The sequence below is a fragment of the Falco biarmicus genome, chromosome 6, assembly GCF_023638135.1.
Source record: "Falco biarmicus isolate bFalBia1 chromosome 6, bFalBia1.pri, whole genome shotgun sequence".
In the NCBI taxonomy this organism is placed as follows: Eukaryota; Metazoa; Chordata; class Aves; order Falconiformes; family Falconidae; genus Falco; species Falco biarmicus.
This window is the reverse complement of record NC_079293.1, coordinates 28,334,972-28,350,496: the sequence shown is the minus strand read 5'-3', so window position 1 is coordinate 28,350,496 and position 15,525 is coordinate 28,334,972. Positions and strand designations below refer to the sequence as shown.

The 15,525-nt window shown below is 37.7% G+C and overlaps 1 protein-coding gene across 2 annotated transcripts in view; it reads right to left on the bottom strand.

Annotated features, from left to right (window-relative positions):
- Window positions 1–15,525, bottom strand: part of TAF1B (TATA-box binding protein associated factor, RNA polymerase I subunit B) — a 53,490-nt gene that overhangs the window by 24,891 nt on the left and 13,074 nt on the right. For both annotated transcript variants that reach the window (XM_056343342.1, XM_056343343.1), the window contains exon 8: window positions 12,199–12,298. In XM_056343342.1, coding sequence (XP_056199317.1) covers window positions 12,199–12,298 — 100 coding nt within the window. The remainder of the gene's footprint in view (window positions 1–12,198; window positions 12,299–15,525) is intronic.

The window sequence follows — 15,525 nt, the reverse complement described above, 5'->3', positions numbered from 1 at the left end:
GCTGCCATCTCTGCCGTTCCAGGATGGCTCTCCCATGACCTAGAATTTATTTACTCTTATATGGCTTTTCATGTTTCTCCTCTTGCCACATTTCTGGGCCACACTTCTTGCAAGCGTTCCTTCCTCCTTCTGGTGTTAGGATCATCACTACTACTCAACAGGAAGGAATTTTACACTGTGAGGTTTTAAACACACATTTCCTTTAGTTCCACCACCAAAACAAACCCAAGGATCACTAGAAAAATCTAAGCACACAAAATCTTTTTTCAAAAAGAAATGTTTTTGCTTAAGAAAACTGTAGTTTTCATTGCTTTGGATTCTTTGCCATAGGCTAGAGATACCCCTTTTAAGCAATGATTTTGCATACTTTTACCATTTAATCCTTTCTCAACATTTTTCAAGTTGAGTAAGAAACAACCCAGATCTCTAAATCTGAAACTTTAAAGGACGGTATTTAGTTCACCTAACGAAGACTTGAACTATGACTTAAAAAAAGAGTTGTTGTGAGATAGCTAGTTAATGAAAAGTGAAGTTTAACGATCTTAATAAAAGTCTCCCCAGAACACATAAACCACAAACTGAAACCCTAACTGAAATCCCAGAACAAGAAAAAAGTGGCTATACCACATCAATCCACAACGATCTATTTAACCTTGCACCCAGAGTGAGAGAGGTGTAGGGAGGAATTTATGAATCCAGCAAGCCACGACACTACCAAACGCCTGTCCAGCTTCACAGTTTGTGGCTGAGTCAGCAGTGTGATCTCTGCATTTTTTAGTTCCAGATCCCTTTTCCTTCATGGCATTAGTCCAGTCATTATCTGGCCCTTTTAACATCCAGAACATCCTAACACAAGGAGTCTCATGAGTTACCCACAAAAAGTATGAAACCCCATTTCCTGCTGTTTGATTCTGAACCTGCAGACCAGCAATCTTTTCCAACACTTCCCAGTCCTTGTATTGGAAGAGACATTGAACAGTTGCCTCCTGAACACGTTCTACAAACTATCACCACATCTTCTTCTCAGTCACTTCTTCTTTAGGTTGAAAGGCAAGTAGATAATATTAATTGCTTCTTGTAGGAAAACAGTCCCTACATTTGATGATCCTTGTTGTGACTCTCTGTACCTCTTAGTTCTGCAACTCTGAGAAGACTGAAGTTAAGTAAAGCGAAAAACCCAACCAGAATTCCATATAGTATTTAAGATATGGATGCATAGTAGATTTATACATTAACATAAAGTGGTTTTGATCTCCATTCCTTTATTACAAGTCAGGAATTATTAGAAAATAATTCGAATGTAGCTGGGCTGCAACAACTGCATGTTCAAAAACAGCATCATGAAGTGATCACAGAAAGATCACGCCGATATTTAAAATAAGGCTGGTAGGTGAACGTAACAGCATTGATAACACCAGCTTTTCAGAGAATGCTACAGATCGTATTCTTTAATCACATTCAATTTAACAGCAGCAGCATGGACAAAAGTGTTGATTGACATGCACTTCATGGGTGTGCTTGGACACAGAACAGACACCGATAGAAAAATAAGTGTATCTGTGTGTTTTAATAGCATCTCATCAGTCAATGAAGTATAATCTTTTTTTTTAAGAAAACCAAAAACTAGTGTGCAATGTTTACCCACTGTAATGATGCCACACAAAAACCCAAAAACTTGCATTATATCTGTCTTTGTAGGTCTCCTTCCCTCTCAATTTTTCTTTATTTACTACTATTTTCTCTAAATAGACTCAAGGTATTTTCTTAAGTCAATTGTTGGACAAGAAGAAAATGTGAGAAGTTTCAAGTTGTGTTTGCTCCATCTGTGTTGTCATAACTGTGAAGCTCAGATTGTATATTTCAGTAGATACAGAATGGGGAAAGCTGACCCTTTTTTTTGTTCTCCTCTGCCTTAATAAATCCGATCAAGAGGGCAGCATTTTTTCAAGACTTGTTCCAAACAGCTCATAACATTAGATTAAGAATTTTATCAGGAAAGAAGAGAACAAAAGTGAAAAAACAAGACTGAATAGAATGATGAAGACTAAGCAACTTATATGTATATATGTAGGTATACTTTTGTTTGCAGAGGGATATTTTTGCTTAGAATTATCATTCTTCTTTAAAAATTACTTCTGCAAGTATAGGTGGCCTTTACTTGCATCAATGATACGCATTTCACTTTTTCTACAAGGTTTACTCATAAAAAATGGTCATCAGACCATTTTATTTTAAAAACCGTATTTAGACTAGAAAATTATTTAACACATCAACATTCAAAACAATGTCAGTTTAGAGAATGCATCTACTGTCACCTATCAAATTAGCAATATCAAAGCAGTCTACCAAATGGTATAAATGATTTCTACAGTAAGAATTTCAGTACAGTGACCTCATGCAATATTCAGAATACAAAAGTAGACAGAGGAATTTCACTCCTCCTTAGACAGTGGGACAAAAAACATAAAGCCCTAGAACAGTGATTCACTTCACTGCTCCTCCTAGAAGAGTACTATAATTAGGAGACTAAATCCACACCCACAACTAAAGAAACACCAGCACTTAAGACATACTGTCAAGTTTACAAACTTCTATTCGTATACCCAAACTCTGTAATGAAGCAAATGCTAATCCTTCTGCTTTTAAGTTGATGAAATTATAGTACCATAAATAGCATCTTTGATATAAAACAGTCACAAAGAATGAAATATTTGCTGCATAAAAGCACTCAGCCACATTGCATGCAATTCAGCGTACAAATCAAGGAGTGATACTAGCAAACCTGAGGGAGGCATTAGCCTGAAAAGCAGGACAAATACCTCTATTTTTAGCAACGCTAGAAACAGTCATCATGAGATTTCTAAGGATCTTCAGTAGTCAATATTACAGGTTCATATAAGCTTATGCCATATAAGCTCAGAGTTAACCCAGGACTTCTAGCCCCTGGCTCTACATTTGGAGAAAGGCAGGTACAAGCAGCATGCTCTACAGCTATTCCTAAGTCATGTCATCCTCACAAAGATTGTGATCTTCCCTGAGCACCTCATGGTTTGAGTACAGACCTCACTCTTTCCTGTGCTGCAATAAAGTTCACCGCTCATCTGTTTCACTGTGTGAGAAGATGCTAATTTTTCCCTGTATTCGAAAGAATGATGAAAAAGTACTTGGGCTTTGTCCACAGTGCAAGGTGGGAAGAAATACCACTGTGAGTGAAAGCGGCATGCAAACTCTACTAGCTTGCCCAGCTCTCCAAGAAAAGAGCTGAGTGTAGGCAAAAAGAGAGAAGCTTCAACACTCTCACAAAAGTCCCTCTGCTATTCTTTATCTATCCTTCTTCAGTATCTACATTTAAGTTATCTAATAAAAATGCTCTCAGTAAGTGAGAAAGGTAGCTACTTTTCAAAGCTTCCCAAGGAAGATCCTATCTGTCTAAGTTTAGGCATTTCAAACACAGTAAAATATGTTATGAATTTGTGATATGCTCCTGACTTCAGGAAACAAAACAAAACAGAGAGGCAGCTCAAAGTATCTAACAAGAAAATGCAAACAAGTGTTTCCAACATGAATAAGCCAAGCATACACTTAGATACAGAAGTGATAGACAGTTTCCGCATGTTATTCAGTACTATAAAAAAATCAAAGAACTGGTTTTCAAGAAGCCTGTAATACTGATGCTACTTCTGGTCAGAGCACAGCCAAATTATTCAACCCATCCCAGCAGTATAAATTATACGAACACCTTCACACTTTATAACAAGCAGGCAGAGATTATTAGAAATTAACAAGGAGTGAATGGCAAATTACATTTAAAATTGATCCATTAGCCTCGAAAGCTGAACACTACAACCAAGTCCTAGTTTTGATTGTATACAGTGGGTAATCATCAACATATTGAACAGTCGTCTTTTCTTAATCGTTGAGAAACCCTCCATTTTTATGTTTTCCTCCAGGCTACCTGACAGTTGCTCTGCCCCCAACATTCACAGGGAAATCCAAATCAGGAGGCATCTTAAACTACTTAAACCTGTCAGCTAAATTTACAAAACAAAATGGCTTTTACTATGCTTGAACAATGCTGAATTGATTCAAGTAACATTTTTGTGGCACATCCCATTTAATTCAAACCAGATTTTACCAAGCAACTGAGTTGTTAGATGGTCACAAGACAAAAATGTTTCTATAAAGCAAGTGTTAATAACACTATATAAATTGTAATGGTGCCTGTTACAAAGAGAACCAGAAAGAGGGGCTAAATCTGAGGTTCGATATCTTTAACTTTCTTGCTATAGTAAAACACGGCAACATTTAACTATATTGTAACATAAACAATTAACATTACACCACCATTTTGAACCTGGAAGACACGTCCCACACTGGGTAGTAGCACAAGAATACAAATCCCGAGTTTAAACCATGTTCTCAAGCAGGATAGTAAACAATACAAAAAAATGTAGTTCCTAGATATGAAAGCACACGCTTTAAACCTCTCCAATACAGTCCTGGCAGGTCACTACGCTCCCTGGCAGCTCTTTCATATGCTTCTTTTTGTTGTGGGATAATGGGATAAATGGAAAACCACAAATAAAGGCTCTCCCATTTGAAGCGGAGGGGGGATTTGACTGCAGAATGCTCAGAGACAATCACAATCCCCTGGATAAAAAAAGGCAAGAAACAGCACTACAGATATTCTGCAATGAAACAAGAGGTAAAGGTGACTAAGCTGTAAGCACTAGGGAAACTAAAAAAAACCCCACAAACCACCACGAAAAACCAACCCTAAATCCTGAAATTCAATGACACAGGTAAATGGGTAAGTCATGAAACAAAGATGAAGAAAAAGCAAAATTGTTCAGTAACTGGAAAAAGAATATGAATCCATCTCATTAAAATCATATGTAAGGAAGAGAAAAATTATGTCTGCAAGAAAGCAAACCAGTATCTGATAAAATTGAGTAGCTTACAAAGGAGAGGCCCAGATAATTTACACACAAGAAGCTTCAAGGAAATAACTGAGGAGCTCTCTGAAACACAAATGTTGTTTTTTAAATAATCTTAAGAAATTCTAAACATCAAAGGACTCTCCACATTAATATACAGTATTTAAAGAAAATTTAAAAGGGGAGATTCAGGAACTCTAGAATGATTACCTTGGCACAGATCCTGAACAAAATAGTATAATTGTAATGGGAAAAATAGAAGCTAAAAATATCCTGTCAGTCAAGCAACCTTCATAAGGTCACGAGAGGAGAGAGCTGACTGAAGCTCTGGCTCCCACAAGGAGCTGCTCTGAAAAACCTTTTTGCTGCTTTATGAGATAGCTAAAGGGACCCATATCAAAATTACCATAAAGTCTCACTGGAAGACCGTAACTCCTAATTGTACTCAAAACTCAAAAGCTGCTCTGCTGGAAAGCAAAGTGTGCAGAACAAAGGAGCAAAACAGAAGCATTCCTTAATAGCAGAGGAGTATCTTGGCAAATTCATCTCAGAAATCTGATCTCTAAAATCCTCAGCAGGTGAGATTTGATTGAAACTGACACAGAAGGATGGGTGGCAGAGAAATACAGATACAAAAGTGTTGCCAAGAATAAAATCAAGCAAAATTTAAAAAAAGTAAAGAAAGAAATAGAAGAGAAGAACAAAAAGAAAATACAAGCTATAGAATACTGTAAAAGAAGAAAGCAAAGGATTGGAAAGTTTCCAGACAGCACAGAGAAGAATGATCATCTCTTAGTGTTTAAAGAAAGCCTTTCATTCCTAAATAAAAGGTAAGAAATTTAATAATCCAGGCTAGGGAGGCCGTGGGTGTGTGAACGCATGCGTGCAAGGTATATACTCCTCCAATTCAAATAAAATAAAATAAATCCAAAGCATCATACAGAATAATAGACTCCACACTGTAGTGGCATATTCTCAAAAGAGCTAGAGTTTTTCAGTCTTCTTCATAAATACATTACGGTACCTACTTCAACACCTATCACAGGTTACTTTAAGGAAAAGGAAGACCTTGGATGAATTAGACTTTTTTGGGGGGCAGGAAACATTTATTTTCAAACTCTCCCTTTTCCCCTCAAAGCCAACATCAGTTCATAATGGAGCATGAATTAAAACTCTTACTAAACTGAACACAATAGAAAGCTGCCCAGAGCTACTGGCTTAATCTAACACAGACAAAAATACACATTACAATGACAAGCTATTAAGCCTGAAAGAAAAAAAGTTATCAGGGAGAAGAAAGAAATAAGAAGCCTTTTGGTTGGTGGGAGAAACGGGAGAAAATCCTGACATGCTTTTGAGTTTCATGATTCTTCTTTTGTCCACAGCACCGACTTCTGACAAGCACAGCATATTGCTGCCATTTTACCAGGACGCATTCAAAAATTTTCTACGGTCAATGAAAATCCACCTCAGCTGGAAGTTTAGAAAGCGTTTCTGTATCACGTAAAAATCTGAAGAGTAACTGTAGGAGTTGTCTAAGAATCAAGACATCTAGGAATGGAAATAGGTGAATTATACAGCGCAGAATGCAAACCTAGCAAAGCTTCTGTTAATATGGCTAAGTTGGAAGTAGGACGTGTAAAAGGAAACAAAAAAATAACAATGTGCAATAAACTAAGACAACCGAAAAGTAACTTGGATATTAATTTTCTCACACCGCAAGTTCAAAAGCTGTCTAAATAAGTACATTTCTTGTTATAGACAGCAATATTCAGTGGATTATAAAAAAAAAAAAAACCAACCAAAAAAACCCCCACACTAAAAACCCCCCAAAAACACAGAGGAAGACTGAGAGGAATGGAATTACATAATAACACACACAAAAAAGCATTTTTAAGACATAAGTTCCTAGACAGCAAGGCATATCAACAACACAGTGTGTCAACACTGAAGCATTCAGTGGCCTTGTAAAAGACAGAAGGTTTCAGACAGACTTAGAACTGTGCAGCTACTTGCAGATAGTTTAAAAAAGGGGGAAAAAAAAAAAAAAAAAAAAAGAGAAGAGAAAGGCTATACAGAGGAGCCATCCCATGACCACACTCCAGGGCAGAAGTAGCAAGAATAATTTGGTAAATACCCTTTCCTTTTATCTTCAAGGGCAGGTTGGTGGACAACTCTGAACAGAACTCATCTAATGCCCACCAAGCTCAATTTCTCCTAGCACCCCTAACCCTGAGAAAAAGAGAGATTCTTAATAACTTCAGGAAGAAAGGAATTATTTTAAAGTTGGAGGAGAAGCTGAGAGAAGGGAACTTCACTATAAGATCACATTATCGGGCTCCTCGCCAAGTCCAGATACTTGTGCATCAAAAAAGATGAGCATTCCCAAAGCTCTTTGGAACAACAGGATCTGAAAGATATTTATGAGGCTACACCTATCCTGTTGCACACAGCACATACTCCAAAGTGACGTCTTTGTTATCTTCAATGCTTTAGTAAATCATGTTGCCCAACAGCCATGGGAGTGACCTGCTCACCTATATATAAATGTACATTTAAGTCTGCGTTTATGTGTTAAGAATGTGAGCATCAAAACCAAAAATTAATGTTGAGCATAAAAAAATCAACCTACAATGCATTAAGGGTAAAATATGGCAAAAAGTAATGAGTTTTTATAAAAAGTAATGAAAGCTAAAGGTAAACGAGATAGCAAAGCAGAACCAACTTTAAAGTATAAACAGAATACTTACATAAAAGATAATTAGGTATACAGTCCTAAGTTAAAAAATGTAAGGAAAAACAGATTTACGGCAAGGACAAGAGAAAAGGGACACTTCAATTGATTTTGTATGAGGATAAAGATAAATGCCTAAAAGCAAAACAGAAGGTGCATATCTTAAAGATGTATCCCTACTTCAAGCAGAAATGGAAAAGGGAATTTGTGGGTAGCTTCAGCGGAGGATATACTATCAATAAAATTAAAACAAGCTGAAAGCAAATTAGCCATGGAACTTTATACATATTCCTACTAACTTACAAGTTAGCTTTAACTCCTACACTAACGGGCTTTTAAAGAAACAGATATCGTGTGCATTGAAAAGGAAAGAAAGGTAACGTCCACATAAAAGAGAAATTATGACTGTGCTCATCAAAGACATATTGGCTGCTGGCACAAGCCTCAAGACCAGCCAGGATTTACTGTAGTGAAATAAATTGCAAATAAAAAGAAAAAAACCTTGGTCTCTTGCATAGAACAAACCCCAAAATTTAAGTATCTTACTCTTTCTTGATGCATAATAAAGGTTTGAATCAAATGAAATAAAAATACTTGTTTTAGAAAAAAATTTTGCAGAGTAAGATGAAAACTTGCTTTTTTTCTCTTGTATTGGGAACTTAGCACTTCTGAACTAAGAACCAAGCAGGAGCATCCTGCTACTGCTGCTGTTCACAGGCAAACCCTGTGAACTCTCTGATCGTGCATTTAGGTAAAACCCATTTACCAAAGGCTAACTTCTAACATACACATTATTTTAATAAAGAAAGGGATAAATAGGATGACTAATCAAGTGAAGGCTTAGAAAAGAGATTCGGAACAATGGAAAGATAAACACACATGGAAGATAAACAACTCCTTCTACACAAAGATCTTTTATGAAGTACTTTTATCCTTCCTAAAATACTTGTGAGGTAGCACTTATCTCCAGCTAGGACCTGACACGTGTCTAACAGTTATGCATCATGATAAAGACAATACGGACAAGTGGAAGCTCTTTTCTATTTGTGAGGCAGTCGTGCCCAGAGCTCCCAGACTTCTGGACAGAGCTGTCCAGATATGGTAACATTTGTGTCAGGTATTTTAAATCAAGTTCATTTTGGACAGTATGAAGAATGATGCCCTTCTTATTAGCTGTTCCATTACTAGAATATGAAGGGCTTATCTGCCACCTACACTGAAAATGCGAAACAATATGAGGCATACTATACCATGTGAATCATAGCATACTTGAGGTTGGAAGGGATTTCTGGAGATCATAGAGTCCAACGCCTCTGCTCAAAGCAAGGTCAACTACAGCAAGTTGCTCAGGATTGTGTCCAGTCAGGTTTTGTGCATCCCTAAAGACGTGGACTCCATGATGGTTCAGTGCCACCTGTTCCACCATTCAATCACCCTTACGGTAAAAAAGTTTTATGTTTAAACGAAATTTCCTGTATTTCAGTTTGTGCCCACTGACTCCTGTCCTTCTACTGCACACCACCGAGAGGAGAGCCTGACTCCACCCCTGCTCCTTCCTGCCATGTATTACCGAATGCCCCCCCAGCCTTCTCAGCGATAAAAAAACTATCTCTCTCAGTCTCTCCTTGTATGACAGATGTTGCAATCACCTCTAATTGCTAAATGGTACGCAGGACAGGGAAAAACTGTCAGTGATACGGACTCCATTCCTATATTACACAGCACAGAAGTTCATCAGCCGGAAAGCTTGAGACTAGTCACACTACTTGCATGCTAAATACTACTAAATGACAAGGTATAAAACAACCTCTTGTGCACATACACATGTCACTACATAGAAAGATAGAAAGTAGATGTGACTTACCTTGTAATCATTGCTGCATTTATTTTTTTAAAGCTATAACAACTTCAACCGTGTACAAATTCAACATATTTTGGGTATCTGGGAAATAGTTACTGAAAAAAACCAAACCCAACTTTAAGCCATTGAGAATGTTTTCATACAAGATAAGCCTTACCAAGTTAGGCTTCATCTGATCAAATGACACTTAGTATGACTTCAAATCCTTCAAGCTACTATAACATAACTACTTCTTGTTTCAAATTTGGGCTGCAGGGAATTAGCACAGGACACAATTAAATGCACTAGAAGTCTGTTCAAAATAAAAAGGAGACATACTGAATAGTTCTGTCAGTTACCAAGATTTCTGAACATGTTTACAGCTTATATTCACCAGACTTGAAGCACAACAAATAATGGCATTAGAGCATCTAAACTACCTGGTTATTAACAGTCATAATCTCATACAGGTTTTGAAGATAATTGTCTACAGAATATTACATACAGAATACCAAGGAGAAAAGAATGCATGCTGTATTTTCAGGATGGAGTATTACACAATCTGACTTCCTGCTCCAGGACGATAACCTCATCTCCTGAATTTCTCAAAACTCAGATGTCAAAACTAGATACAGTAAGCTATTGGTAATCTCAGAGCTGCAATGAGCAGCAATATCAATTCTGAAATATAAGATGTAGGAAACGGCTAGTAAGGTTTTTGCAATTATCAGCCCAATGATGTAGTCAAAAATGTTAAAACTAAATGCACTTGAGGATGCATTACTAAAGGAACACTGAAGGTAAAGTAGGGAGCAGATATTCCTAGAAGGAGGAAGTCACAATAATACTGCAGTGGCTGGAAAACAAACTGTACAATAACCTTACAGAACTTTACCTATGTATCTCAATGAAAACAAAGTTAAGAGATTACTTGGTTGGTATGTATATCTATTTATATTTTGGAAGCAAGGGGTGCAGGTGTTAGTATCACAGACAAGCAAGATGGAAGTACAAAAGTTACGCAAATTCAGCTTTTGGATCAGCAATTTCCTGTAAGCTAAATAACAGACCACACTAGATACAGGCTCATCATAAGCAACAGTAGGAAAAAACAATAAATCAGATTTGGGCTTTTTTTCCCAGTTTGTGAAAAGAAGTAATGGGCATATATGCTATAGAAGTGTTTAATACAAAGGGTGAAGTGGCTAGACTTCCTCTTTTATATAAAGGTGGAACAAGATTAAATTGACCAGTTTGTGGCTCTCAAGTTGTAAAGTCCTGCTCCCACATCAGGATGTGTTACAATCCATAGTGGAAGTGTGCTTGTGGAGGGACAGTGGAATAATCCAAACAGACAGCTCTGGGAGAAAGTAAGCTAATAGGGACTGATGACATCACCTTCAGGATTGGCATCAGATCATCCTGCATGCCAAAACCAGCTCTATCCAAAAGAAATAAGTAGGATTATCCAAGGGCAACTGTCATCTCCTCTGCAAACCAGATCTCCCACTTTGAGACATGGTACAAGTTTTTGCAGCTGCAATTCATACGAAAATTTTATCTGTGTGATTTGTAGGATTATGGGGGTGAGGGCGGTATTTTATTTAGTCAGGCCAGAATACAGGTTCTGTGTAACCATTTTTCAGAGACAAAAATACCTTCAAAGGATGGAGGCAAAGAAGGCAGAGAGACTGAGAATTAAAAGAGTTTAAAAAAAACCAAGTTTACACCCACATTTCAACCTAATGTATCTTTTCTATTAAGGAAGGATCTAAGACAGAAAAAGAAATCAAAAGGTTTTATATTAAATTTCTCTCCTGATTTTTAAAAGTTAAGGTCATAATTATTATTTATCCAGACAGGATAGCAGTGGTATTTAAAAAAAATAAAATGCTACGAATTAGCTTCTGAACAATTCATGACCTGCTGAGTATAAACTCCATAATGGAGAACAGTAACGTTACCTGCAGCATCACCACTGACGGCTTGGGCTACAAACACCTCATCGCAGACTAAAACCTAGCTTTTCCTGTTAGCAGAATTGCTGCCTTCTGCTCTTAAAAGCTAAGATTTTATTTGCACACTTCAAAAATGCATAATAAACTTTTTTTCTGCAATACAGACAGCAGTGGGCAATCTTTATAACAATACGTAACAGCCTTAGATAAGGGAAACTTACATTTTACTTAAGACTGTCCATGACTATTCAGCTTCTAGAAGGCCTTATGTAGATTTTAGGTTTGATATATTTCAACCAGTACATCAAGAAACAGAAGAGGTAGCAACTAAGCCATATTTATGAAAAGAATATGGAATTACAATTACAAACAAATACAAGAGACATTTTAAATAAGCACAAAACCCAACTACATTGCCCTTAGACGTGAAGCCAAATCCTATTTCTGAGTGTTTCAAGAGCAGTTCTGAATACATTTTTCTCCGTAAGTACTTATTGATTTCATTTTAACTTAGCTAGTCAGCTTAATAAGACTGGTTAAAGATTAAAGCGCTCTAAGTCATGGGGTGCACTGGTTTCTGCACAGGCTCCAATAAAGTGAAACATGAACTCTACAACATAAGAATATATTTAATTTATTTATTAGTAAAGTGACAAAAAAAATGGATATACCACAAGATAACTAGTTTTGGTCATTTTTCTTAATCTTTCCCTTTAAGAAAAAAATTACCTCTACACAAAAGATCTTAAGATCAACTCCGTGTAATTTCATCTTCTCCGGAAAATGCTGAAAAACATTCAAATATGGAATATGACCTTCCACAACAAACCTGCATTAAAAAAGAAAATCAAATCAAAATAGTATTTAGTATGACAAATGTATATGTTTATTCTAAAATTAATATACGAATCAGCTTGATTTGAAATAACACCAGTATTATACTGCCTAAGCAAGTCTATCTGAAGTTACACACCCCTAAATGCTCCATCAGACAAAATCCCGTTCAACTATTTAACAGGCCTTTAGGTTTAAGCGCAGATACAATTGACAAATGACAATGTTATGGCAGTAAGCTTACAATCAACATGCTTACATGGAGTTTGTTCTGCACATTCTTCAGCTACTGCATTTCTGAAACCACTTTAAGCCTCCTTTGAATGGTATGGAATTTTTTTCTTTTTTTTCCAAAATTCTAAAGCTTTAAGTAAATTTTACTTAAAAACACACACATTCTGCTGGAGGAGTTGGAGTCAGGTAATATGGTAGCGAGGAAAGTCACAGAATGATGAGCAGACACACAGAACTGAAATCCCATTAATTACATCTGTATTCTTATTTTTTTAAAAAAGTCTTATTCGGGTATGAATAGAAATTATTTTGTATACTGATAAATACTAAAATAATCTATTTTTTATTTGCACTCAAACAATGCATTTTTTGTTAAAAACTGGCTTTGGTAAGTCAGTTTTATTGTAAATTGACAGTATTATTTGGGATTTTTCTTGACTTTTAAATATATATGTAATGAAAAAAAAATATATATATGATGGGACTTACCAGATACCAGATAAAAAGCTACCCCCACACCAAACCCCTGCTCTTATCTACCAGCTTAGCTGACACTGACACCAGGCGAAGCAAGCACAGAAAAAGTATGGGTCCTCACAAGGGAACAGACACTGATCTCATTCCAGATTAAAGCACAGTAGCTGTCTCCCATAGAACTAAGCTAAAACTGCCTGCCTGTCTCCTCTTCTCCAAAACAATTTTGTTAAAAGAAAATACTAAACTTGCATAAGTTAACATTTCAGAGAAGACTCTGCTCTGTAAATAATACCAGAGATTTGACAACCACTTTGTCTCCTGCCAGCTGTGTCACCTGCACAGTATCTCTCTGATCTTGCTACATGGGTTAATAACTTCTTAGTCTACAAACTGTGCAAGTGCCTCCTGGGCTCCTACAGTGGCCATAAGGTTGGGCTCTGCATCTGTTCCCAGCGTGGGGCAGTACCTAAACACTTCAATCGCTACCTGGATCCAATCCCACAAGCTGAAACACCGAGTTCCTCATAAAGCACAGCAACGTGCCACTTTCATTCAAAATGTGTCGGCAGGGGGAAAGAAAAAAAAAAAGCGGGGCTGGGGGGGAAAGGCAAGGCAGAACAATGTCATCACTGACAGAGCAGACACTGTTGAGAAGGATTCACCTCCCTCCCGAGTCTACAGCAACTCACAAGCTCACCTTCCTTCTCCCAGCCCAGTGTCCTAATCACCACCTGTATCATGTTATGCAGTGTATATCTATCGACGTTGACTAGAATTCTATTTAAAGGCTAGCTACTGCAAAGTTTACAGTTACATTCTGTTTTTTTAAAAAACATTTTAAACTGAATTTTCAGTTTAATTAAAAAGTTGAATTCAAACTGGGATTAAAATGAAAAGTGCATTTCTTAATCAAACCTCTCTCAGTTAGAATTAACCCATCATTTATAATGATTTATGAAAAAACAGCAATCTGAAAAATCACATTGCCCAATACTTTTCATTCTGAAGCTCTGCATATTAGTCTCTTAAACAAGAAGGTAAAAGTCACTGCACAATCCCTTCTAATCAAATTGTGTGACGTACATTTCTGCTAACAAAATTTCAGTAGCTTTCCTCAGCCAGTGTAAATACTGTTTCCCCACCCTGAGTGGAGATGTGCACTGATCCACACACTTGGCGAGGTTATCCTCCAAACCCAGCACCAGTTGCTTGTCCTTGTCATCCTACCTGATCTGCTAAGCAGCCTGCATGTCAGTTCCTTAGCTCATTTTAGTCAAGGTCATCTTCACTTAATTGAAGAACTTAAACTTGAGCTACGGTTTCACAAAACGTGTTCAGCCAACCTAAAAGCTCAACATAACTAGTAGTACTTCCCTCCTCCTGCTCTGGCTGTGTGTTCCTGTTGCTCACCATCCTCTTCACAGAATCATAGAATGGTTTGGGTTGGAAGGGACCTTAAAGACCATCTAGTTCCAACCCCCTGCCATGGGCAGGGACACCTTCCACCAGACCATGTTGCTCAGAGCCCCATCCAGCCTGGCCTTGGACACTTCCAGGGATGGGGCATCCACAGCTTCTCTGGGCAACCTGTGCCGGTGCCTCACCACCCTCACGGTAAAGAATTTCTTCCTAATAGGTAATCTAAATCTACCCTCTTTCAGCTCTTCCACAAAGGTAACTCACAACAGCAGCAAAAGACCACTGATTACCCTATTGCCAGAAAGAAGGGCTTCTTTACCATCATCTTAACAAACCAAGGAGGCTCACAGATGGCTCCAGCAAAGGCAAGAGTTGGCAGAGGGAAGGGGATGCATCACTCAGGCAGGACGAAAGAAGAAAGGGAAGCGAGACCTTCCTCTTTCAGCAACAGTGACCCATTACTGGCTCAGCTGATGATAAGCTTTGGCTGACACGTGTTAAGGTGCAATCACACGATTAGCTGTCAGATCTGAAGAGCTGGTACCAAGACAGTGAGAGCAGCAACCTACTGAGCCAGCACAGAAGCACCTGGAAGAGGACAAACAATCAGGACCTTCCTTCGGGTGTGGTGTAGTGGTGATTGCAGCCAAACCACCCCAACAGCTTGCTGCCTCTGAAATGAGAAATCCCACCCTCCCTTCAACCCTTAGCCACACACTCCTCCCTGCTGACAAAAGCACTTGTGTGACTTCTCAAACAAAGGATTAGATTGAGAACTAGTCTTTTGTTTTCCAGGGTTTGATCCCAACCATACAGATTTCCAGACTCAGCTGACTGCAGGAACATTACTGCCAGCACAAGGTGGAAACGAACTGCAACGAAGCAAATTAACCTGCACTAAAATGTCTGGTGAAACTTTCTTTTGCAAAATTAGTTTTCTACAGATCTACTTTTTTCAACTAATGTACCATAAACCAGATTAATTCTAGTACTCAGGGCAAGAGAAAGAACAGGAATGTTTATGCAGGACCATAGCAACAGAAACTTGCATCAGCTTAAACTGATGCTGGAACCACATCTTTAAACTGCAAG